This window comes from Culex pipiens, chromosome 3, assembly GCF_016801865.2.
Source record: "Culex pipiens pallens isolate TS chromosome 3, TS_CPP_V2, whole genome shotgun sequence".
In the NCBI taxonomy this organism is placed as follows: Eukaryota; Metazoa; Arthropoda; class Insecta; order Diptera; family Culicidae; genus Culex; species Culex pipiens.
The window spans coordinates 100637464-100665143 of record NC_068939.1 but is presented as its reverse complement, the minus strand read 5'-3'; the positions used below and the strand labels follow the sequence as shown (position 1 = coordinate 100665143).

The 27680-nt window shown below is 39.5% G+C and overlaps 1 protein-coding gene across 2 annotated transcripts; it reads left to right on the top strand.

Moving 5' to 3' along the window:
• The first annotated feature begins 644 nt into the window (after positions 1 to 644).
• Positions 645 to 27680, top strand: LOC120427289 (ran-binding protein 9). 2 transcript variants are annotated; one of them, XM_039592142.2, is made up of 9 exons: positions 645 to 1618; positions 22423 to 22781; positions 22850 to 23147; positions 23209 to 23363; positions 23478 to 23605; positions 23664 to 23860; positions 23928 to 24088; positions 26331 to 26442; positions 26514 to 27680. In XM_039592142.2, exons 1-9 carry the CDS (start codon positions 1324 to 1326, stop codon positions 26657 to 26659), a joined length of 1851 nt encoding a protein of 616 aa, XP_039448076.1. In that variant the 5' UTR covers positions 645 to 1323; the 3' UTR covers positions 26660 to 27680. The 2 variants fall into 2 exon arrangements, with proteins under 2 accessions (XP_039448076.1, XP_039448075.1); XM_039592141.2 differs by having other exon boundaries at positions 23457 to 23605.

Genomic DNA, 27680 nt, shown 5'->3' with positions numbered 1-27680 from the left:
CCTTTTGACCGGAACGTGGTTTAACGATTCACGTGAGACCGATTTGCTTTGTGCTTGGGGATTTTTTGACGCCGGTTGAATGAAGGACTTGCGCCGGGCCGCGCGGCTCTTGGGCACGGGTTCTCTTTGTGTTTGGCAACTTCTGGTTCGGGGAAACACGGAAGGTGGATTTCGGGAACTCGAGTATGGTCGGTTGGCCGTTGGCCGAGAAAGATTTTCCGCGGTTGATCGGGGAGAACTTTAAAATTTTTGCGCACAAACAAATCAAACAAAAACACGTGCAAAATGCATTTTTTTTTTGACAGCCGCCGGTCGCGTTACGAAATGGGAATGTGTGCATGCGCGCGGGCAAGATGATATGTTGGTGTGCGTGTGCAAACAAAAATATTATTTTTAAGGATTGAGTCTAAACTAAAGGCGTCTTAACTGGCACTGGCGATGCCCGATAATCGCCCGCAGCCCCCCTAAAGTTAGAGTGGGTTAGACAGTTTTCCCTCTCACACACCGACACATCGAAAAGTCATCAGCACCTCGAGAACAACATTACCTTGCTCCGCAAGTCAAAAACAAAATATAATTTTGCAGTTGTGTGTGTTTGCTGTCCACCTTCATCGTCGATCGCCGTCACAGTTTGCTCAGCCAGTCAGCCAGCAGTTCCTGTTCGACTGTCATGAAGGAAATATCACCAGCAGCAGCAGCATAAACAGTGGAAAAGGCCTCTCCTCAGTAGCGCAGAAGAAAAAGGTGGATAAAGAAGTGGTGTGAGTGCGACGACGACCACAAAGGAGAGACGGGAAGAAAACTTCAATGCAGGAGGAAAATTGGATTTTGACCGTCGGGAAAAGCTCGTCGCGGGGCTGCTGATCGATCCAAGTGGGCCAACTTGGCTGGTGGTGATTTGGAATTTTCGTCGTGTTCGGGAGGAGTTGAAGAAAGGACCGTGGAGATGTGCCAATCGCAGTAGGCTCAAGTCGTCATAATTTTTTCGTCGTCATTTCAATTATTTTCCCTCTGTGTCTGTGTGTGCAGCAGCAGTAGCACGGGCAGAGTGAGCGAAAGAGCAAGAAAAGGAAAAGTTTTCGCGAGTGTTGGACAGAGAGAAGACGAGAGAGAGTGAGCGAGAAGGTGGTCTACGGTGTGTGAGTGTGTGGAAAAAGGAAAAGGTTCAACAAAGGAAAGTGTCGAAGAGCTCGAAGGCAGCAGGCCAGGAAAGGGGGTTGGAGGAAGAAGGGAGGAGAAGGCAGTAGCGGAGCCAGGAGGTGGGGGCGCAGAGTAGAGCAGGGGAGGGACGGGACTGGTTCTCTTTTGCTTTTTCATCATCAAATGGCTGACAGCAGTGCGAATGCAAAGTGTAGTGATGGTGTTTCGTATTTTGATAGCTCACTAAAGGGAAAAATGACTTCACACAATAATTCGTCAAACAGCTCGTCGTCGTCATCCGGTGCTGTTGGCCCGGGAGGTACTTCCGGCAGTGGCCAAACCACGATGGTGGACCGTCTCAAGTTGCTGTATCCGAACGTGAACGAGGCCGTGGACCAGTTGCCTCGTTCCTGGAGCTCTCAGGACAAGTGCACCACAATCGGACTCACCCAGAATAATTTACGTGTTCACTACAAAGGTTTTTATGCACACTTTTCTTACTTTACTAAAGTTTACTTTCTCTCAAAATCTCTGTATGACGTCGCATCATCCTGCAGTCTCTTCTATAATTAGTTTCAAGATTCCTCCCTACGTTCGCGGTGTAAAAATCGACTCGTTTTAGGAATTATTCCGATTTGTCCCCCACGATTACAGCTTGATCGCTTGATTGAGCACCAATCCATCCTCTCTGATCAATCATAAAGGCAGTAAACTGCGTAAATACACGCATTTCAAAATCTGCATTAAAAAAAAAAACAAAAATAAAGTTATTAAGTATTTCCATAAGCTAAACTACAGACTGACAAAAACCTTAAATTTCCCAGTGATTTGAGGAAAAATCACTGCCTTTTTGAACAGCCAGTGAAATCATGCAATCTTCCCCCAGTAGTGGAAGGCCACCACACCATCGATGAGCGAGCCAGCCATCATTGTCTGCTTTTGCTGCTGCTGCTGGTTGATGGACAATGTTGCCATTTCGGCGGATGTGTAGACAATAATGTTCTTCAATTCACTCGGAAACAAACATGGGCTGTATTATTCTCGTAATTTGTTTCTTTTGCGACGAAAGCCTGTTAGTTTACAATTTTTAACTAAACATCCTGATTGGTTGAGTTCGATATCCCACTTTTCATGTGAATTTCAAATTGAAGCCCACAAGATTTATTTCTCAGTGGGCTGTCGGATAGGGAAGTAATTGTAGGTCCTGACCTAATCTAAAGTACCTAGCGGGGTAGGAGTCGTCTTCCTGGAAAAAAATATATAAAAAGGCTGCTTCAGTATAGTTGCTGATAGGCAGTTGGAATCACAATCCAAAGGTCTTTGATTTGAATCTCGGGGTGGAAGGGAGCAACATATAAAAAGAGATTTGGATGGCCTCACCGTTTGAAGCCTTCGGACACCTAAGCCGTAACAATACTAACATTTATCAAGGTTAATACTTTTCTCCCAAAGTTTTTTGTGTGTTCAATAATTTGGGAGATTTGAAACAGTTGGATGCTAACGAATTGTTTCAAGAAAAATACCACACCTCATTTCCGAAGAAGACCGCGACTACTTTTCATTCATACTAGGACACATTCTCCGGGCTAATATACTAGTTGAAATATTTTGAAACTTAATTTAATAAGAAAATTGATGTTATGGTTAGATTCTACAAGTTTCAGGCTTCTAAAACAAATTTTTATAAACATTCAATAGTTTATAAACTCCACATTTGACGCAAGTGTAGTATTCAATAAACCGAAATATCATGTTTTGAAGCACCTCAATCAGAAAAATATATTAAAACCACCTCCGGAAACCCGACCCGACACAACTAACTTTTGTAGAACACTATAACACAATAATAAACAAGGCAAAAAGTACATTAGAGCAACTCTCTACGAAATCTTTTTGTATTTTTTGATTTGACTCAAACTTTGTGGGGGCCCTCCCTATGACCAAATAAGCTATTTTGCGTCATTGGTTCACCCATACAAGTCTCCATACAATTTTGGCTGCTGTCCATACAAAAATGGTATGTAAATATTCAAACAGCTGTAACTTTTGAGTGAATTTTCTGATCAATTTGGTGTCTTTGGCAAAGTTGTAGGCATTGTTGAGGACTTTTGAGAAAAAAATAGGTACACGGAAAAAAAAATTGCAAATTTTTTTAACAACTTTTTTTCACTAAAACTCAATTTCTCAAAATACGTATTTTTAATTTTCGATATTTTTTGATATGTTTTAGGGGACAAAAATCCGCAACTTTTGAGCCACAGAGAAACATGGTCAAAAAATCTGTCGCCGAGTTATGATTTTTTTTTTTTTAAATTAGTGATTTTTGGAAAAAAATCGAAGTTTCATGCAAAAACAAGTTTGACATTATTTTTTAATGCAAAATTGAATTTGCAATCGAAAAGTACTTTACAGATTTTCTGATAAAGGGCTCCGTTTTCAAGATATAGCCACCGAAAGTTTGATTTTAGCGAAATATTTGCAGTTATTCAATTTTTAAAAATAGTGACCATGAGCTCTAAAAATATTTTTTTTGAAAAGTTCAGAAAATTTGCTATAAAATTGTCTAAGAGACATTGAAGATTGGACCTCGGGTTGCTGAGATAGAGCCGCTTTAAGAAAAAGAAACACTATATCTTGTTTTTGCATGAAACTTCGATTTTTTTTCCAAAAATCACTATTTTTTCAAAAATTCATAACTCGGCGGCAGATTTTTCGACCATGTTTCTCTGTGGCTCAAAAGTTGCGGATTTTTGTCCCCTAAAACACATAAAAAAATACATATTTTGGGAAATTGAGTTTTAGTACCATTTACCATTTTTGTATGGACAGCAGCCAAAATTGTATGGAGACTTGTATGAGTGAACCAATGACACAAAATAGCATATTTGGTCATAGGGAAGGCCCCCACAAAGTTTGAGCCAAATCAAAAAATACTAATAAAATCCATTTCCGGTTTTGGTAGAGAATTGCTCATTAGGCTTTATAATGCGCTTTGCATTCAACTTCCAGAACCCGTATACCTACTATTAAATTACTCTATATAACGTATGTCAGGCCACTCTTGGAATACTGTAGTATCGTCTGGAATCCATACTATGCCGTACACCAAGCACGTATTGAATCTGTTCAAAAACAATTCTTACTGCACGCACTACGTAAACTTAACTGGACTGCATTTCCTCTCCCATCGTATGAAGCACGCTGCATGCTCATAAACATAAACATACAATCATTACAAGAACGTCGTAAATTTGCCATGCTCTCTTTCATCAACGACATTTTTTCTCAACGCATACAATTAGCAGCATTATTTTCAGAAATACGCAATAGTATTCATGCCAAGCCGTACTCTTAGACATTCACCACTTTTTAGAACAACTGCATACACGACAAATTATTTCAAAAATTTGCCATTAAATCAAATGATGCGCTTTTATAATGAAAATTCTCAGTACATACATTTCGACATGTCTAAACCGGAACTACGAAAAAATCTGTACAATAGAAATAATAGCCGGGACCGTGGTGTAGGGGTAAGCGTGGTTGCCTCTCACCCAGTCGGCCTGGGTTCGATCCCAGACGGTCCCGGTGGTATTTTTCGAGACGAGATTTGTCTGATCACGCCTTCCGTCGGACGGGAAGTAAATGTTGGCCCCGGACTAACCTAAAAAGGATAGGTCGTTAGCTCAATCCAGGTGTAGGAGTCGTCTCCCTGGGTCCTGTCTCGGTGGAGTCGCTGGTAGGCAGTTGGACTAACAATCCAAAGGTCGTCAGTTCGAATCCCGGGGTGGATGGAAGCAATGGTGTAAAAAGAGGTTTGCAACTGCCTCAACAATCAAGCCTTCGGACACCTAGTTTCGAGTAGGAATCTCGCAATTGAGAACGCCAAGGCAATGCTGTAGAGCGAATATTTTTTTTTTTTTAGAAATAATATCTCGGGTTACACAGCAAATAAAGTAGTAATCCAGCTGCGTGTAAAAGGCCTGGGTGTAATATAAATTTTGCAATATTTTATGAAATTCTGTGTAATATTACACCCTGAAATATGTAGCTCATCAGTATGGGAAACCTACTTGACCGAAATGTCAAGCTCATAAATACTTTTAACCTTTCCATTTTTCATCGGTCTGATGGCCGAGCGGGCTAAGGCGCCAGTCCTTACTGTTGGTGCTGGGTTTGAATCCCGTCGGTTGCAACTTTTTTTTTGTTTTTACAAAAATTGTACATGCAGCGTGTAATATTCAGTGTCTTTTTTGACGAAGGTGATGTGCATGCTTTTGCATGCGATTTTACCATCGGATTTTTTGCTGTGTAGTTTTCAATGGTCGTAAGCGCCAGTTGTCCAAAATTGAGTTGTTGGCACGGTTGCACTCTTCAAACGCACTACTAACGATCTACTCGAGCAGAATTTCCAAAAAAAAAATAATTTTAAACAAAAATATAGCTCGCATATAAAAGGTCGAATGTGCATTTCATACGGAGGAGTCACATACGTCCTTGGTGATGCAAGGTCGTAAGTACTGATAATTTGAAAAATGTACTTACGCTCATAGAAAAAGGACGTAAGTTCAATTATAATTGCTTTATTATTATGCACACATGAGTTTTAACGAAAAATGATGAAAATTTGTTACCCAGTAAAATCACAGCGCTGACTAAATGACTTAAAAGATGCGCAAAGAATATTTTCCTATTGCCCAGCCAACAAAACGAAGTTTCAGCCATTCATTCCGGCAGAAACGGCTAGCTTCCCCCAAAATCATCATATTGTGTGGCAGCCTGAATCAACACAAAATCAAGAGGAACAGAATTTGTTCAGGAACGAGCGATAATGACCGCATCCATCTTATCACGCATAAAAGCCCTCTAAAAACTTCAGGAACCCCAAGTTCTTCAAGGTCCTATGGACCACTGAAGAAAAGATAAACAAATCAGTAGTAATTACTCTATCTAATTAATAGAATTAATTATTTTCTATTGTTTGTTCTCAAAAAAGGCAAAAATATATTCAAAGCTCGCTTCAAATATTTGAAAACATTGGGTTGTTTGGAGTAAAACCAACACTAAAAAGCTTTATCATTTGTTAAAGAGCTGAAACCAGTATTTGTCATGAAAAACATAATATCTGCATGTTATGATTGTGGATTATGCAATTTTATGATTGTGGATTATGGATTAATTTTACTCACAGTTTTGATAAAAAATATTTCTCATCAAAAAATTCCAAAAAACATTTTTTTGTAGTCGAATGATTTTTTACATGCAGTCAAGCCAAGCTGCTAATTGATCTTCACGCTTATTTAAACCATTAATGTTACAATTATGTTGCATCATATTAATTAAAACCAAGATCATAACAATTTTCAATACATTTAAAATTTCCCGGGATTTCCCGGGAAATTGGCTGAAAATTTCCCGTTTCCCGAGAAATTAGTAACCCCGGGAAATTGGACGCTCTAGTTTGAACTGACGACCTTTGGATTGCGAGTCCAACCGCCGCCAGCGATTCCACCGGAGTAGGCTTGGTTTGGTGTGTTGTTTGTACTTATGGCATGGAGACGACTCCTACACCTGGAATGACTTAACGGCCTAACAACCAAGGCCGGGACCGACATTTTACTTCCTCATCCGATGGAAGGTTGGAGCAGATGGGAATCGAACCCAGAATCATCCGCTTACAAAACGGACAGCGTAACCATTCGGTCACGCACTGCCTCTTCTACTACCATATAACCGCCAAAACGAAGTAATCGCCACGGGACACAAGATTGAATGGTGTTTTTTTTTTTTAAATCCTTCGTTTTCTTATAACATCTGGAAAGCCGAAAATAAGACTTAAAGTTCGTTTTAAAGTTCATTTGATCCAAATGCCATTTTTTATTGATCGGTAGTGTTTCTACCAATGTTTTGTACCTATTATAAAGTATGATTTAAATATCAGTTTTTTTTTTGCTGAGAGCTTTTAAAAAATATTATTCAGGTGGGGCAAGTGTATGGTACACTATGGTAAATGGATTATAAGTATGGAAAAATACGAACTGCTGTAACAACGTATATTGTTGGGGAATAAAGCTTCACGCTGTATACAGAAGAAGATTTTTATATTTATATTTTATATTTAAAATGTCCACGAGGGGGTCTGAGATTTCAAAAGAGCGTCCACGTTTTATGGATGGTCCCTAATGTGTTTTCTTCTAAATTTCCGAGTTACAGTAGTTGTTCGGTAACTGGGCTGAGAACGTAGCCCAGTCACCGAATGCTGTTCGCTAACTGGGCTGAACGAAAAATAACGAGGGGACTACCGATGCATAATATTTTCCTGATGAAATATAAAAATAAAAGTAACTCAAATTTATTTACAATGATTACTTTTCATATTTCTTTAATTGTGACTTGAAATTACATAAAAGTTTGAAAAAAGTTTTTTTATTTGTTGAATATGATTTTTGCATCCATTAACCCCTCGGTCATTTTGTTTTGTTTTGGTTTTTTGACGTTTGTCTGCTTTTTAACTAGGCTACGGCCCAGTTATCGAGCGCCCAGTTAAAAAGCAGCCCAGTTAAACAACGCCCAGTTACCGAACAACTACTGTACATCCAAAAAACTGAAAAATGAATCGCGTAATTGCCATAACTGGCTCTGTGGCTTTATGGTTGCGGCCTTGTCTCACAAGCATAAAGAACAGGGATCAATTCCCGGTCGGTACCATTGACATTTGGAATCAGGAATTTGAATTTTGAATACGAAGAAAAATGAATTAGGTGGGCTTTCAATTTGCAGTCAGCTATCAGGAGGTTTACATTCCAGCAGCGTGTACAATAAATTTTGAGAGAAATTGAAAATACTGTTGTGAAGAAAGGCAAATCTAAGAGGCAATTAGAGGAAAAAAAGTTCCCGAAGAGAAAAGATCGTGTCTAGACGATGGTTATCTACACCCGATTGCGACCTTCGCAACGACAATGGACAACCGATGAAACAATCAAAAATTACCTCAAAGAGAAGACTGTGGAAGCCTACAATTTGACAATTTTAATTTTTTTTTTTTTTGAAAAGTTTAGGAACTTGGTCAAATTATGGAAACAAAACGCCAGTTAATTATATCAAAAATAGGTCGTTGGAAGCAACGCGAGGGCTAACACCACCTAATACCCGGAACTGAGATAAGTTGTATCAGCCTTACCCAATTAAGTCGGACTTAAGTCAGATACAAACTATACTTTCCGATAATTTCGCCGCCGGCCATCGGGAAATAGATTGGACCACACGCAAACCACAAAAATATAAAATTTTTAAAATAATGTTGCTAAAAAAGAACTCAATATTTGAAACCATGTTGTATTGTTTCAAATACGTAAAAAATATATTTTTATTTTTTTTACGTACACACTGGTGCTGCCAGCACTGGTTCAAAAAGATGTGTCTTTATTTTGCTCTCCATCGACTCGCGCGGAGCTCACTCAAATTACAGTCTGTCTGTATTTGTATGTTTTGCTTTTGCTTTGGCCTATCACATCGGTGCAAAATGGTCGAAGTGGCAACAGCAACAACAACAAAAACAGCAAAAACACAGCAACGACGGAGCAGTGCACTCCAAACTCAACAACAAAACCCACCGCGACGGGTCTTCCATGAGTGGAAGCGAGACAGAGCATCGTGGTTTTGTTTGATCGTATGATGGTGTTTGTGTGTTGCGAACGTGTTTGGCTCTCTCTCTCTGACAACAATCAGCAGGTTTTGACGTTTAGCCCACACCGTTTGTTGTGAGATCGACCTTCGTTCCTGAAAGGCGTTTCGTAGAAGGCCATGCGTCTCCATTTGGAGAACACTGAATTGAATCGCCAGGTGGAATACTTGAGCAATTAGTCAATGATTTTTGCAAAATTCTTAGGATTTTGAGCTTTAAACTTCGTTTTCCACTCATTATTATTGCATTGTGTGTATATCATTCATTCACAACACACCAACACATGCTTCGTGCCATTTGTCAGATTTTCCTCATTTTTCTCGTCGCTCAATTTTCCTTCCTCATGCTGCTCGTCGTCGTTGCTGTTAATGGATTGCGCGAGAAGTGGAATGGATTTTCCACACCATTTAAGGAAAAACGCATTGCCCACACACACGGAGCACACAGCGATGAGACTTGGAATAACGCATCTTCGGTGTGGTGTTTCAGTTTGTGTGTTAGTGGATCTCCTCCAGGCCGCCGCTGGTCGTTCGTCAAATCAGCTGATACGAGAGGGAAACCAATATTCACTCGTCGCGTGCGATGTGGATCGTTCGTTGCGTTGGTATTTGACGTTTGCAATCGTGCATGCCTTCCTCATTGCTGGCGTTACTGTTGTATTATTTCGTGAATGTGTGGTTGATTTGTTTCAAACATGCACTTGTGTTAATACTTGAATTACAAGTTATAGAAAAATGCTGACTATGAAATAACAATAACTATGATTCAGTTGAATATCCTTTAATCCTTAATGTTCATGTTACCAGAACATGATCTTGATCTTGAATATCCGAAGTCCCATACAAACCTTCGGATAATCGAACTTCAGATAATCTAGTCTTGACAGTATATGTTTTTTAAAGGTATTTGACTCGATTTTCTAAAGTTCATCTGAAAATCACAAACTTTTCATTACGTAATAAAATATTGCTCCCATATTGCATGTTACATTACCAAATAAATTCTTCAAATATTTCAACACCGTCATATTTGGAAACCATCTTGAACTCTTTTTTCCAGATCACTTTTTAGCTAAATAAGACAATGAAGAAAAATTGTGTAATGTAATTGTGTGCCGTATTTTTGTAATTTATTGACAAGTATTCGAAAGATCTTTCCAATTAATCATACAATTTTGAGATCTGCAAATCTCTTCATCTCGTTATTTTATGAGGAATCAAGTTATATTTATGAAGAAATTTTGATCATCTTTGGGCAGGTATTTGAAAGATTTACCCAAAGAGTCATAATAACTATAACCCAGTCACGAAATATTCTAGCAGAGCTGGTTTTGCCAGAATCCTGATAGAATGGTGGAACATTTCTGCTAGAATGTTGTAAAAATATACAGCTCTGTAAGGACTCTGCTAGAATCCTGCTAGAACGTCGTGACTGGGAAAGGTTGACGATCCTCATGATGCGATTAAAAAAATCCATTATTAGTAAAGCCAAGTAGATTGAGGTTTAGTAATATTTTTTTGCAAGCAAATTCATTTTACTTCAAAATTGGTCTAAAATTTCAAAAAAGTGTCCACGTGGTTTATGGATATTGGCCAAAACTTCTCTAGTTTCTGTATACAGTCCAGTACCAATTATGGTATGGGACTTCGGATAATCAAATCATGAATAAAATTGAAGTTCGACAATCAAAAATAGGACAGCGAAAAACATTTTTTTACTCGGTTCGAAGATTTGATTATCCGAAGTGAAACTTTTCCAAGGCATTCGGATAATCGAGTCTGAACTGTAGTGACGGATTTTCGTTTTACGTATACTTGTCCCATGTTTAAATGATAGGCATATTGACAAAAGACAATCATGACGAGATAAACAGCTGGAAGTTAGACAAAAAAGGAATAACAAAAAAAAAACAACTGGCGTGCCATGCAGAGGGCTTACACATCCGCGTCGTTTCACACGCATACACCTTCAATAAGCTCTTCACTAGAAATTGTTCACTGTACTTTTACGCGCATCCGCAATGAGGAAGTAGTCGTTAAATTACGATTCCAACAAAAAAGGTGGTTTGCTTTTAAATTGTAACCATATCTTTGAGCTCAAAACTACGTAGTTTATGGACAACCGTATGTTTTGTAATGCCATATCCATATGTGACACAAGTAAACAAGAGTGGTTTTGCTTGTAAACATGTGCGTGTGTGCATTCGCGTTTCCCACACTACGCGAGGGCGTTTTTTGTGTGTGTTATTTGAATCGCTGTTGATGTATTGAAGGGACCGCTGCGCTGCCGAACAAGGTTGAAGTGGGTTTTCTACGTTTCAAATGAGTCGTCATACCTTTACAAATTGGAGTTCTAATTAGGCCACAATCTTGGCGCTGGGATTGACGGGAGTCACGGAGGTTTTTGTTCGAGTTCGCTGTGCAGTACGTGCTGTGGAACATATTTTCTTTATTTTTGCCTTCCTCGCCTTACTGAGGAAATGCTATAAAATCGCTCGAACTTCAAAATTCAACTTCCTAGGCTCTTTCACATATCTGTACATTAGGGTGCTCAGAAAAAAATGACCCCCTGCTCCACAAGCGAAAAACGTTTTTTTGGGTTATTTAAAGCATCTGTGCAAATTTTGAGCGAAATTGGTTGAGATTAACCCATTGTACCCGAGCCTAAAGTTGGTGAAAAAAAAAGTTTTTCATACAAAAATTACTTTTTTAATCGTAAATAACTTTTCAGGATCGAGTTTTACAGCTTTGGTATGTTCTACAACTTTCCAAAATTCCCAGGTCTTTGTCAAAATGAGTATCATAGGTTTGATACTTGTTTGGCAAGGAGTATGATTTGATTCGATGTGGAATTAAAATCGAAGTTTTCAGTAGATTACTGAAGCTTCCATTTTCACATATGGACACCACTTCATGCTACGAGAACCCACTTTGACGCAGTCTCAGGGCTTAATTGATGGTCGTTAAGCTGTCGTCGAGAAAAGGAGGTTCTCCGATAGTGGAAATATCACATTTGTACAATGAACCGCTACATATGTGATTCTATCAGAATCGGTGATTTTTTTTTTTAACTTCATCATCCCGGTACGAGAATCGAACTCACGACCTCTGGATTGGAAACCCAGCACGCCGCTAGTCGAAACCCATCCCCTACCGGTCAGTATTCCCTGTGAGCATATTTACTCTTTTAAGGGATCTGACTTTGCCGAGCCAGACAGGAATCGAACCCATCACCTTCCGCTTACAAGGCGAAACCCGTAACCTCACGGCCACGGAAGCTCGGCAATTTTCATTCAAGTAGCATAAAAACCATTCTGATTTGTCAAAATTTCCATAGAGTCTCGATCAACCAAAAAAAAAATCATACCATCCACATTAACGACCCCCGGGTCTTTTGTGGTCTCTATTGCAAGTTTCTGCTCGAACCTAGGAGTCCGAAGGCTTGAATGGGGAGAGCACCCAAACCTCTTTCTACTCCAAGGAACCTTCCAACCCAGTGTTTGAACTGACGACCTTTGGATTGCGAGTCCAACCGCCGCCAGCGATTCCACCGGAGTAGGCTTGGTTTGGTGTGTTGTTTGTACTTATGGCATGCACAGCAAAAAATCCGATGGTAAAATCGCATGCAAAAGCATGCACATCACCTTCGTCAAAAAAGACACTTAATATTACACGCTGCATGTACAATTTTTGCGAACACAAAAAAAAAATGCAACCGACGGGATTCAAACCCAGCACCAACAGTAAGGAATGGCGCCTGAGCCCACTCGGCCATCAGACCGATGAAAAGCTGTAAGAATAAAGGCATACATCAGCTTGACATTTCGGTCAAGTAGGTTTCCCATACTGATAGGCTACATATTTCAGGGTGTAATATTACACAGAATTTTATAAAATAATGCAAAATTTATTTTACACCGAGGCCTTCTACACGCAGCTGGATTACTACTTTATTTGCTGTGTGGAGACGACTCCTACACCTCGAATGACTTAACAGCCTAACAACCAAGGCCGGGACCGACATTTTACTTCCCATCCGATGGAAGGTTGGAGCAGATGGGAGTCTCGATCAATCAAAAGTGAAATGATATCGGACTAAATTTGATGATCTGTTGAAATAACGGTTGTCGGATTATGATTGTATCGACCATTGTTGCGAATCGAGGATCTACTGGAATTCTGACGATCAAATGGTCGTCTCTTTTTCAATTCACGACTTGTAAAATATGAAATGTTAATCTATTTTTTTGTTTTTGTTTTTTAAAAGAAATTAGACAGGTTTTAAAAGAAACGTTCTAAATTGTTTGGCTATTAATTAAAATGTCGGGGATTTGAGATAAGAGTAGCTTTCGGATAGGTTACTTTAAATCTTGTATAATTCAAGTTAGGTAGTTATCCGCAAATGAATATTTGGACTTATATGAATAATTGAACATTTTAGACTTATGAATAACACACAACTGTGCATTAATTCTAGAGTCAGATCCATACAGCGTCAGTGTTTATTTGGTCGAAGTGTACTAATTCATTGGCAGATCTGGTTCTAGTTGTAATGTACGATAAGACTACTGACGGACGTGACAGGATGGGGGCCCAGTTTAGAGGGTTTCGACATCAACGATGTGCGGCTTGATCATCCTCCCAAAAAAAAATCAACTTTCCAAAATTACACAATATTTGCAAATTTACACAATGTTTTACTGTGTAAGTAAAGTTTTAATATAATAAGTGCAAGAGATCATGATGGTTGATTAGATTCATTGATCCTTATTTATGAACTACAAAATAGATTTACGTGTACTGGAACATAAACACACCAAGTTTTATAAGACCGATGAGTGATTTATCATTTTCCAATGCAACCTTTCGTGCCTCCCCTAACATTTTTTTACAAGTTTATTTAACTTTGTTCAAAAAAATCGGGTTATATCGCTGCCTGCTCACCGGTGGCCAACATATTGACTGGCTGACTGCAAAAGGTTGACCTACATTCGCAGCCAGGCGACCGCGTTTGAACGTTGGTGCACGTTGGTTTGGTTGGCTTACAAACGTGTGTGTATGTTTATGAACAGCAGACTGACTGACGGAGCTCACAAAGAAGCACGGGCGCTGAGGCGCAATCCACGCAGGCCAAATCGGCCAAACCTGCCCGCTAACAACAACCGACGCGACGACGACGGCGGCTTCCACTTGGAGAGGTGCTCAACAACAAATGACTTTGAGTTGGCCGACGACGACGACGACGACGATGAGGAAAATCAAGCAATGTGTAAAAACGGCTCAAAATCATACCGTTGGAAGGTCAGCTGACGAAATAGAAACTGTTTTTCTTTACGAAACTTTTAATAGTGCTGTTGGAGTTGGAGTTGAAGAGCGGTGCTGTGCGATCGAGACTCGAGACAGAACCTTGGCCTCGAGAAATCGGTCGGGGGTTTTGTTCCGATCGTTTTGTGGGACGATATAAAATTAATCGTATTTTTTTTTGTCAAGAAGCACTCACTATCAATAATCTTCAATTTTTTAAAGTACTCCACTGCCCATGATCGCATAAATGTCCCATATGCATTTTCATCACTTTTGAGTTATTGATGCAGTTAGGTTCAAAATCGTGTGCTATTTCTAAAGAGCCTATGACATCCAGTACTTTGTTCTAGAAATCGGGAGGAAATCCATATTTTTTGTGAAAACTTAACACGTAGCCATTTGTGTGGGACAAACTTCAAATGCGTTTTTCTCAGTATGCTATTTTTGCATATGGGACATTTATGCGAACATGGGCAGTCCATGACATTCATTTCAAATGTCAAGTAAAACAAAGAAAATCATCCCATCATTTCAACACTTACCAGAAAACATCCCAAAAAAGGTCATTAGCCTGACCTAACGTCTCAAGAGGGAGGAAACTACAGCACACGTCTCGAAGGATTGAGTCCGTTTTGTCGTCTATGTCTGCCGTTATTTGCTGCGGAAAAGAAGAGAGGGCAGACAACAAAGCCAGACACGGACGTGGAGAACCAATTTTCTCTTTGACGCATTAGCGATTATTGAGGTAAAAGAACGAGGACGAAACTTCTGCTAGGATGTTTAGTCTGTCACGGTTTTGAGATAGTCAAATCTGAGTTTAATTAGATTCAGCAAGTTGATTCTCAATTTGAAGAATTGAGATTTAACAATCATCTTCCCTAACTATAAAATAAATCTCTCACATACGCGATCAGAAACCAGTAAAAGTATATTTTGAAAATTGAAGCGGTCAGACCTACTTCAATGTGTTTACCGCAGAGTGGATTCTGAGACCAGATCACATTTTGCAGAACCTACAGGAAGGAAATGTGGACATACTGTACCAAACGATCCGGTTTATGGTAACTATCAAATCAAATCAAATCAAATTATTCGCTCTACAGCATTGCCTTGGCGTTCTCGATTGCGAGATTCCTACTCGAAGCTAGGTGTCCGAAGGCTTGATTGTTGAGGCAATTGCAAACCTCTTTTTACACCTTAGCTTCCATCCACCCCGGGATTCGAACTGACGACCTTTGGATTGTTAGTCCAAGTGCCTACCAGCGACTCCACCGAGGCAGGACCCAGGGAGACGACTCCTACACCTGGACTGAGCTAACGACCTAACCTTTTTTTTAGGTTAGTCCGGGACCAACATTTACTTCCCTTCCGACGGAAGGCGTGATCAGACAAATCTCGTCTCGAAAAATGCCACCGGGACCGTCTGGGATCGAACCCAGGCCGACTGGGTGAGAGGCAATCACGCTGACCCCTACACCGCGGTTCCCGGCTAACTATATGGTAACTATCATCTTCCCTAAATAGAACTTTTTTTTTTGAAGTTATACTGAAACAAAAAGTATCGTTATGTTTCGAGTTGCTGCTGTATTAAATTAATAAAATTGAAAATGATTTTAAAACTGTGTTTGTTAATTGAATCGTAGCAAAACCGATCGATTATGAACATAGTACTCAGTCGCTTGAACAAAAAATAAATTTGCGATGTTAAAGAAAACATAACAATAGTAAATTTAGTGAACAATTTCTTGATATAATGTTGCTTACGTTACTTAGAAAAAATATTACATCAAGTGCTGAGCCTGAAAACGATTTAAAAAAAAACTGTTGAATTGAAAACAATAACATTAACAAAAAACTTTAGCATAGCATACATACTATAGATGGAAAAGGCAAAGCCGATTTTCAAAGCTTTTGGATGGTTTAACAATTTTGGATGAAACAACTTACTTTTCCTGTCATCCTCGAACGACGAAAAGGCCTAATTTTCTCTACCCAAAAATAACAGAATGGAAAATTAATACCTATCCTGCCCACCATTGAAAAAACGGCTAATATCCACTTTTGACAAAAACGAGATATTAGCACCAGGTGATAGAGGATGTTCCAACGCATCTTCTGGAACTTGAATTTTGCTGAAATAGTGTTTGGACTTGGCTGCCGATGCGAAAAACCAAACGGCTAATATGCCACTCTTATGAGAAATTGCCTTGACGCAGATTTTGTGACAAACACTAAAACGAGTTTTTCTCGGAATACTTGATTTGGCATAATAGCCGAATTTTCAATTATGGGCAGTATCATACTATCGAAAAGTAAAAATTTTCAATATTTTTTTTATTTGAACGTTGAATTTTCTTAACACATAGATGTTTGACAACTGCATTCGAAAATCGTTTTTCGGAATTGCAATAGAATGTTGTAAGCAACTCGTTGCAAAACTTGATTTTTTCAGCACTTGTTCTGAAAAAATCTTCTATTTGTAACTTGTTGCATAAACTACTATTTTGCAATTAACCCTTTACAACCTAACCCCGCCTTTAGACGGGCTTCGATCTAAAAAATCGCCAAAAATCAATTTTCCAACCGATTTTTGATCTTTAAAAAGCATTGGAAAGAAGAACTCTTAAAATTTTAGAAAATTTCAGAGTTGAAAGTTAAACTTGTTTTATGTGATTTTGCCAATGTTTTTAAAAATGTCATTTTTTTAAGGGTCAACTTTGGCAGTGTTTTTTACTAACATTTCCTATATTTTCAGTAAAAAGAAGTATGCAGTAATTTTTGTAGTGTCCCAGACTACGCCTCTACGCATTTTTTTGCAATTTAAATGATGATGGTGCGATTCTATAGCAGAAAATGTGAAAAACATGCAAAAAATTGAAAAAGTGACTGTAAAAACATGAAAAAAATAGATAGGCGAAATGTAATTATATTAGGTGGTAGAGTAGGCCAAATACTACCAAAAACAAACATAAACTAAACAAGATAAATGCAAATTAAAATACTAAAAATGAAACAAGAAAAACATAAAACAAGAAATGTAAAGTTTTTCGTAGAACAAAAGTTGCTCAAAATGACCTCCTGAACACGGGAAAAATAAATATTTTCGAAAAAAAAATTTGGGCAGTAGAGGGTTAAGTCGTTTTCTCTACCAAAAACAACAGAATGGAAAATTAATACTTTTCAATAACAGTGCTGAAAAGTTCTACACTGAACTGAAATGGGTGCTAAAAAGTATCGAATAGTAACATTTTCCAATATTTTTTGTTTTGAACGGTGAATTCACTTAACACATGGATGTTTGACAACTGCATTCAAAAATCGTTTTTCGGAATTGCAATAGAATGTTGTAAGCAACTCCTAGCAAAACTTGTTTTTTTTTTTTCAATTCCGTCGTGAAACTAATTACTTTTCCTGTCATTCTTAAACGACGAAACAGCCTACTTTTCTGTACCACAAATAACAGAATCGAATAGTAACCCTTTTCAAAAAAAAATCTTAAAAGTTCTACTTTTCAGCACTGAAATGGATGCTGAAAAGGACTGGCGCCTTAGCCCACTCGGCCATCAGACCGATGAAAATCTTTAAGGTTAAACGCATATATCAGCTTGACATTTCGGTCAAGTAGGTTTCCCATACTGATGGGCTACATATTTCAGGGTGTAAAATCACAGGCCTTTTACACGCAGCTGGATTACTACTTTTTTAGCTGTGTTCATACAATTTTTAAGTGAAATTCGGCTAAAAAACTAACTGAACATCAGGGTGCCCAGAAAAGAATACCTCCTGCGGTTTCTGTTTAAATTTTGAGCGAAATTGGTTAAGATTAACCCATTGATACTCAAGCCTAAAGTTGGTGAAAAAATGTTTTTCATACAAAAATGACATTTTGAAATCGCTAACAACTTTTCAGGATGCAGTTTTACAAGTTTTGGAATGTTCTACAAAGTTGAAGAACATTAAATTTCCAATAAGAATCTCACTTTTGAGAATATTTGGATAAAAGTAGTGCTCCCTGCAGACAAAACTGTAAGATAATTGGGTTTTTCATATTTTTTTTCCCAATTTTCCCATACAAAATTCACACTCGAGTATCAATGGGTAAATTTTGTGACCAATTTTGCTCATATTTGACCCAGAGTCCTAAAATAGCTCAGCTTGTGGAGCGAGGTTTTGAAAAAAAGTCCCATATTCTGGGCACCCTACTGAACATTAAAGTAGTGCAGTTTTCAATAAATATTATGGTATGTTAGCATCAAGGTAGACATAAGGCAGTACAAAAATATAAGATTTGAAAAACATTAAGTTTAGAATAAAACTTAAGTTTCTAAAGATTTTTTGTTTTTTTTTTTTATGTGTAATTTACTTTCAGTGATATCTTAGCGACCTTTTGACCACACTAAACTCTTTGCCCATTAAATGTGAGGTAGCTGTATCCACCCATAGTTGGATTTAATATATATTCAATAAAACAAAAAGATCGTGTCGTTCTTGATAGATTTCAATCAAATTCGAAGATTCGCCCAACGAATTGACCATAATCGAGCCACTTTTTGCATTAGCAATTAATTGAGTCTCGTTTTGATTGGCCGGGTTGTGGCATGTGTGTGCAAACTTTGTTGACTGTTGTTTTCCAGCGTTTTTCACAGTTACATCACGAATCGGCTGGCTGGCTGGCAATTTGGAGTTTGCTGATGTTGTGTACACATCTCAGCTGCAACCAACGGACGGCCATAGGCAAGCTCAGAGATAGCGATAATGGCGGAAGGCATTATCGGCATCAGGCCGAGACTTCGCAGACCGCGGGTCGACCTAACGTGCTTTGCCTTTTTGATTGCTCGCTGCCTTGTGTGCGGTTTGGTCGTCGGTTGGCTGTTTGCGAATTCGAACTTATTAACTTTGTTCAACAGTTGGAACGCTTGTTAACTTCGACCTGACATTGGAGTCGTAGAAACCGCTATCTGTTTACACTTTAGCAACATGCTATTGTTGTGTAGGACAAGCTAAGGCAATTGCGATGATTCATTTAAACAAGACGGGGGCAAAAAAAAGTTCTTATCATAATCTTAAATTTCAAAAGAATTAGTGAACAATTTTTTAAATTTGATTTTTTAGTAAACCACCTTTAATCTGCAGTTAATACTCTTTCGTGATTCATATTTTCTTTCTTTTGTGTAGTTTACATGCCAGTCAGCTGTTAGTGGTGTAACCACTCATACACATTTGAAAATTCGTGCCTTTGTATTGACAAACCATGTAACGAATCAACACCACCTCGCAAACGGGAGGGCTCCAACGATGCAGCGATGAGTGTACTTTTATACTCACTATAGTGGATAAGTGTTTTAGTCCATATAATAGTGTAGCATTAGAGCATAGAGGCATGAAAACGTTCAAATAAGTGCAGTTCTCTGGAATTTCGGTTATGGAATAATGTATTTTTTTTCTTGTCCTCATTTGTGAAGTTTTTTTTAAGAGTTTAAAAACACAATTATTTTTTTGTTTTTTTAGGGGTTTTTGAATACCCCTGACTCAAGGCGGTTTCAAAAACACCCAAAAAGCCAAAAAAATAAAATTTGGCTTATTGGATTCTTTTTTTGAACTACAGGTTTATATTTTAAAAGATTTTTTAATAAAAAGAATGTTACAGGTCGTAATCTTAAATTACACTGACCTACACAAATTTACAAGAATGACTGTGCAGTAGGGTGCCCAGAATATGGGACTTTTTCTCAAAACCTCGCTCCACAAGCTGAATATTGTTCCTTGACCTATTTTAGGACTCTGGGCCAAATATGAGCAAAATCGATCATCCTTTACCCATTGATAGTCGGAGGTGAAGTTTGTATGGGAAAAATCGAAAAAATGTATGGAAAACCCATGTTTCTTACGGTTAGGTCTGCACGGTGCGCTGCTTCCATCCAAATATTCACAAAAGTGAGATTCTTATTGAAAATTTAATGCTATACAACTTTGTAGAAAAGTTATTAGCGATTTAAAAAAGTCATTTTTGTATGAAAAACATTTTTTTCACCAACTTTAGGCTCGGGTATCAATGGGTTAATCTCATCCAATTTTGCTCAAAATTTACACAGATGCTTAAAATAACCCAAAAAACCGTTTTCCGCTTGTGGAGCAGAGGGTCATTTTTTCTGGGCACCCTACTGTGCAGGCTCAACTTGAGGTGAAGCATGAACTTTGGGTTCCCCAGAAACACATGTACTTTGAATTTTTCATAAGTATTTAGATAGGGCCGAATGGGTTTTCTCCAAAGTTTGAATGGAGAATTGAGTCGTAAAATGAAGCTTAAATTGCTTCACAACGATACAAATTCTGAGTTCTGAGTCGTTTTTGCATACAATCCAAAAATTGCTTGCAATATGTAGAGGAGAATCGAACCGCACTAATAGGGTCCTAAAGCCTTTTATTATTTTTTATGTAAAACGGAAAAAACACAATAATAAACCATTTCTTATCACTTTTTTCATTTTAATGCAGAAAAATAAATCTATAAGATAACATTTTTTTTCCATGGATCAACTATAGTCCCCTTGAAACGAGCTGTCAAGTAGGACTTTTTCTGTCGAGAAGGCCCTTCTTAACGCGGTCCATTTTAAATCCTTTGCGGTCGTACAAAGCGTCATTGTACTCAGAAAAATTAGCTTTATCGTGTGAACAATAATATTACAAACTAAAGCTTAATTTTAGGACCCAATTTTCCATACAAAATTTGAAGAAAAATCATTTGGTCCGTTCTAAATATTTTTTGAATAATTCGAAGTGCAAGTGTTGCTGGGAACCCCGAAGTTCATCCTCGAGTTAAGCCTGGTCGGTGTTTATGATTTATAGCTATACCTGTCTTTATGTCGTTTTTGAAATGAACAAGTGATGCGTGCAAGTACGAAATTTATGGCTTCAATATTATGTATTCATATGACAGACAACATACATTTTACCCAATATTTGGTGATAAATCGTTAAAGGGGAAAAGCATACATTTCCATCTAGCACTTAATGTTTACTTATCACTTAATGGCTTAATACGAAAATATCTATCATATTTATATTAAAAATTCTTCTTCACTCAATGAGTTTACATAGCAAGAATCAGTAAATTTTGATGGAAATCAGAAAGCTAGTTTTACAGAAAACAGTAAGGTTACTTGTGAGGTTTTTGTGTAAAATTGGGGTTTTATAGAGTTTTCAAGAACTAAGTAATAACTTATTGTGGTTTTTCTAAAAGTTTGCATTCTCCAGAACCAGGCTGCTTCATTAAATCAAAAAATACGAAAATGAACATGGGACATTTATGCGAATAGGGGCAGTATGTGATATTTGTATTCCTTTTCGATGCCGAATCTCCGATTTTTGATGAAGTGATGACCGAGGCTTTTATATGACGCTTCGTTAGATAGATATTCAAAAGACCATCACGATGAGACATAAAGATTAAAGATATTTAAACTATTCCTAAAATGATGAGCAATTTTATTAATGTATTGGCAATTTTTAAATAATTAAAAAACAGAACATAAATTTTGAAATGTACGTGAGGAGACGCTGGAAAACACTCATGTTCGTCATGTTTGCACAAACTAAAGATTCAAAAACAAGTTTTCGATCTCCCAGAGAATTGCTCATGGGTGGTGAAGTAACCGCAGTGCAACAGGACGCGCGACCACCAGGTTAACGCAATGAAGGTGAAAAATGAAGTGTTTTTTTTCTTTCGCTTTTTGAATTGCTTCTTAGCACATCAAAGAAAGTGAACGAACATTGCCTATGTTGTTGTCAATGCCAATTGGGTATTAAAGCCCTATGTGAATTTTTATGTACAACGGTAAAAAACACGAATAAAAACAATTTCTGATCACTTTTTTTCATTTTAATGCAAAAAAAAAATATTGACAAGACAACATTTTTTCGATGGATCAACCATGATCCCCTTGGAAGGAGCTGTCAAGTAGGAGCTTTTCTGTCAAGAAGAACCGCGAGGATAATTTTTCAAAATTGATTTAAAAATCCATTTTAAACTCTTTGTGGTCGTACAAAGGGTCATTGTACTCAGAAAAATAAGCTTTATCGCTGTAAACAATAATATCAGCAATCTAAGCTTCATTTTAGGACCCAATTGCAGCAACTAGGTACAACGTGTCGTTAATGAGGCGTGATGCTTCGCAAGTCGAATGTTCATGAACATTCTTCGCGTCCCTAAAACCAATCAGAGGATCTTGGATGATGTTGACAAATTCTTAAATTCTTTACTAACATTCCTTCTTTTTCTATTTCCTCCAATTCTAGGAGTCGGCAAGTCCCACACAGACGCCGCCTCGGTGCGCACGCCGTACCCAATTCCGGCAGCATGCGGTCTGTACTACTTCGAGGTGAAGATAATCTCCAAGGGTCGCGATGGCTACATGGGCATCGGCCTGACCGCGCATCCACACTTCAAAATGAACCGATTACCGGGCTGGGACAAGCAGTCCTACGGGTACCACGGGGACGACGGGAACTCGTTCTGCTCCTCCGGCAACGGGCAACCGTACGGGCCGACCTTTACCACCGGTGATATTATTGGTTGTGGTGTTAACTTAGTCGATAATACCTGTTTCTACACGAAAAATGGCCACCATCTAGGAATAGCATTCAGAGATTTACCGGTAAGAGTGGGTCGGTGACGGCGTATTCCGGAACAATAGACTCATCTGCGGTTTTATCCTTCTTTTAGCCCCGATTATATCCCACAGTGGGACTGCAGACGCCGGGCGAGGTGGTGGACGCCAACTTTGGCCAGGAGCCGTTCAAGTTTGACATCGAAGACATGCTGAAGGAGCTGCGTGCCGCGACCAAAGCTACCATCTACAACTTCCCCCTGCCGGACGACCAGGGCGACTGGACTGTGATTCTGCACAAAATGGTCTCCTCGTACCTGGTGCACCACGGTTACAGCTCGACGGCGGACACGTTCGCCCGGACCACCGGCCAGTCCCTGCAGGAGGACATGGCGTCGATAAAGAATCGGCAAAGTATGGCAGGATCTTTCTGTAGCATTACCTTCATGTTCTAACGGTTCCGCATTCCTTCCAGAAATAATCAAACTAGTACTGTCGGGACGCATGGGCCAGGCGATCGAGCAGACCGTACGCTTATATCCGGGTCTGCTGGAATCCAATCAAAATCTGCTGTTTATGCTCAAGTGCAGACAGTTCATCGAAATGGTGAACGGCTCCGATTTCGACCTTGTAAGTTATGAAAGATCGCTTGCACACTGGTGTTCTGCGTCGGCGAGACACACACTCCGCTGCACTAGACCAAATTACCAACTGATTTCTTAGCTTTGCATGCCTCAATTACAGGGTTCAGGTTCATCGCGTACGAGCCCAGTGCAAACATCGGTGATACAGTCGACGAAAAGTTATCAGAACGGGAACGCGGTCCCGGACGGCGGTGACAATCAGGGTCTTAGCAAAAGTAACGTCCTTAGGTAAGAACTTCAGGCAGCCAAGAAGAGCTCTAAGAAGCTAAGCAATGTCCCCTTTCAGTAATAATGGCACGTGTATCGAAGACGACTACTCCAACGACGTGGAGATGGAAAATGGCCATACAAACAACGCTGCCACGAATAGCTCCTCCAACGGGTACAAGAATGGCAACAGTACGGTTCTGAACGATTCGCTCGACGACGACGATGACGACGACGAGGAGGTGGTTGATGGGGCCGCCCGGGACGAGGAAATGGGTAAGAACATTCGGCATCACCAAAGATTTTCAAGTACTCATGTTGCACCGTTTGTATGTTTCGCCAGACGTGGACTCTTCGCTGTCGCCCAACTGCAAGTCGGCAAGCGCCCTGGCGGCACGGTCCGGCGTCGAGCGGATGCTGGAGTTTGGCCGGGAGCTGTTCCAGATGAGCCAGCGGCTGGAGAAGGAGCAGGGAGTGAACGAAACCAATCAGAAAATGTTAGAGGTAAGTTGGTTTGTAAAGTGTGGCAGTCCCATCCCGAGACGAGGTTAAAATGAAACCAAAGTAGATTTACGAACAATCGAGAAGAAACACTAGGATCTGGAACGAACGGTCCCCTGGGAGAACACAGAGGAGAGGAAGCAAGCAAAAGCGGTCATTGTTTGTGCAAGGACGAGGGTAACGTAGGCACGTACCAGCCAAGAGTACGCACACCTGCAAAAGACTGTAAAACGCTCTTGTATGCGGGACCAGAGAATGGACGGATTCCCTTGTCTACGAGGGAGAATCAATGGTAACATGTGCCTTTTCTATGACATCTCGAGAGGCTTGGGTGGTGCCAGGACCAATGAGGGCATTCCAATGAAGGACAGGAGCGGTCAATTGATTACCGATCCAGCTAACAAGCCGATACGATGGATGCTGAGGATCATGCGTTCGACTCAACGTAAGGCGCAATAACCGGGTGAACTCCAGAGCGATCTATCAATTCAATTCAAACATCCTGTCATGCTGTTCGGTACAACAGAGCTTGCCGAGAAGGCAGTTATAACATCAATATTCAAATTTGTTATTGATATGATCGGATTAGTTGTCAAAATAAAAGTCAAAGTACTTATGCCGCGACATAACCGGGATGTCATTGAATAACGTGGTTTAGTCAGTTTAGTAAGTTTACTTCATGGAAAGGTGTTAGAAATTTTATTATGGGTTTGGTAAACGCATCATTTTAAGCAAACTAGGTACTCGAAGTTTACATCCGTGTTAGGGAAGCGATTATTCGGTTACCAATTTTATACATTCTAGGAACTTGAACTTCCCGTCGGTATTAAGGAAGCGCAAATTCTCTGCAAACATTTTTTAATTAATTTGTTTCGATAGTAAAACTATTTCGCCAATGTTGAAATTCTAACACAAAATTTCAGAATAAATTTGGAATTTGTCTGAAGGAAGATCTACGCGTTTGAAATCTTAAAACAGGTCTATGGTTCCGTTTTTTTTGGAATGACACCCCATTACCCTCGAGTAAGACGTTATTAAACGTTGATATACAAGATAATAATTTGATTTGTCATATTTAAACACTTATGTCATCCATTCGTTTTTATGTATAAGATCAAAATTCCTTTATGCAAGTTATTTCCAGCCTATGTTATTTTATCAACCAATCCAACCATCAGAATTACAACTATCATGTATTTTATGATATCGTATTCCCGCTTGCTTAGGTTAGTTTCTTTGCCAATCTCTAAGAAACTGTAATTTAAAACTATATTTTCTAACGCCATTCCTGTTCTGTCACGGCATAACTACTTTGTCTTTATCAATAGGGCAAATATTGCAAATACTAACAGATTTGCCGAACGATCGTTTCCGCTCATCTGGATTAAGGACAGTTTGGTGAGTTTCCCCAAGACTGGAATTATGCTGCTGTGAATAACCCTGGAAGTTGTCTGCAAGGTGATCTTGGGTAGGACCTTTGGTAGGATCAATTTGAAGATTGACGAGTATTTCCGAAGTCAGCAAGCCAAGAGTGACGCTTTCGATTGCCGTGTTGTGCAAAACGTATTTTGCGCGATACAATCCGGGCGGTAGCCCGGATGAGTAAAGGAACTTGCAACCCCCCGGACATTCAGGGGGTTTATGGATGGCACACAGATCATCCAGCTAGGAAAAGAAATAGGAGCCAGATGGGAAGGAAGGAAGGAAGACGCTTAAACAGAAACACCTAAAGTGCACCTGATAAACTGGTCTCAACAAGGTATCTGCTTTACCGACAGGACCCAACCATTGGGAATCAAAAGCGGGCAGCATTGGTCTCATACTCTTCGAGATCCGTGATCCGTTGTGTAGGTTGGGAATCCGATCATAATATTTACCTTTTTGATAGGAGTGGTCTAGCTTTGCCTATGGCCTAATGGATCGCTATACCTCTAACCTGTCAAAAATGCTAAATATTATTATCAGATTTCAAGACTAATAAGCTAAACTTTGCAACGAGGGCATGACCTACTGGGCGAACCATAACTAAACACAGGTGAGACAGCACTGGAAGGAGATTGTTGGTTCGACGAGGAGTGTAAGTGACTAATTGACGAGAAGAATGCAGCTTATGACGCTCAGTTCCTGATTTGTAAATGGTCAACTGATAAGCTGGATTACATTGCAGTTTTACGACAATCGCTATTGAATTCGTTCATCCAGAAAAGTCAACGCAGATTAAACGCTTGCTTTCGTTTCATTGCAGGATGCATTTAGTTTACTCGCGTATTCTAACCCATGGGCAAGCCCGCTCGGATGGCAGCTGTGCCCGTCACGTCGCGAATCTGTCTGTGCTGCCCTTAACTCTGCCATATTAGGTAAGGGCTCTTTCCTCTCATTATATAAAGCCGGCCCGCATTCATGCAAGCATTTTCTTTATTCCGCACAGAATCGATGAGCTACTCGTGGCGACCGCCGCTGGAGGTGTGCATAGCGCACGCGTGCGAACTGCTCCGTCTGATGTCCAGCTCGTCGCTGGGCGCGTGCGCGTTTGTCAGCGTCGAAGACGTGCTCACGCAGCAGCAGCACCATTGACTACAGCTGATTCTCCCGCTGTCCTCTTTCTTCAACGTCTAAACGTTCCCTGCCCGGCGACGGCCCGTCCTCCCCCATTTTTTGGGCTTTGCGTCTTTCCCGCTTCAATCGATCCAATTGTTACTGATTGTATATTTTATTTATTTTTTGCTGTGCGTTTTTTTTGCGATGATTTCACATCTCCCCAGTTTAACATAATTATCATGAGTTCCAACGTTTGCCTTCAACCGCGTAGACGCCTAGCAGCAGCAAGAGCAGCGACGGCACTGTCCTTTCTTTCTTCCCGAATCCCATATGAGTAGAGATGAGCCCAACCCAGTCGGCGATGAAAGAGGAAAAGACCATATGGATCACGTCTGTGTTTATAGTAACTACAATTATCGGTTGCCTGATATTTTACTGCTAAAGCTATTTTTGTTTTTATTTTAGTTAATTTTGGAGTTTATTTGAATTTATAGTGAAGATTAAGAGAACACACACATGCGTACATTACTGGAAAAAAAATGAATAAAATAATGTTGAATAAAAACAAACACACGCGCAGTAAATGCAAGGAAAACGATTCGGAAGCAGCAGGAAAATATTACGATACCAGAAAAAACACACATAAACACCCACACACATAGCAAGAATGATGAGATGTGTGAGAGAGAGAACTAATTAAGGGTAGGTGATAAGACGATGACAAAGATACGTGAAAATCGATCTAATATGATATCTATAAATAATATATTTACAATGAAAAACTAAAGTTGCGCCAGAAAATCGATGCGTGTAGTTGTTAGACGAGGTTTAGTTTTGTTTTTTCTCGGGTTTCGTTCACTTTCTCTCGTAGCCCGTAAGGTTTCCTGAAAATGTGTCAGCTTGTTTGTTCTTTTGCCCTTGTCCTGTTAAAACAAAAGAAGAGGCAGTTGAAGCTTAGCCGGTCCACATTCGATCATCGCCTTTGGATTTAGTAACAATGTAATTAAAGTTATAATAGCCGAACAATAAATCTTGTGAATAACCGACACACACAAAA

Bases quoted from the DNA above. Each gene is read 5' to 3' on its own strand.
- LOC120427289 (XM_039592141.2), top strand. From the start codon at position 1,324: ATGGCTGACAGCAGTGCGAATGCAAAGTGTAGTGATGGTGTTTCGTAT. The intron at 22,782-22,849 runs GTAAGAGTGGGT...TCCTTCTTTTAG, and splicing joins TAGCATTCAGAGATTTACCG to CCCCGATTATATCCCACAGT. The intron at 23,364-23,456 runs GTAAGTTATGAA...CTGATTTCTTAG, and splicing joins ACGGCTCCGATTTCGACCTT to CTTTGCATGCCTCAATTACA.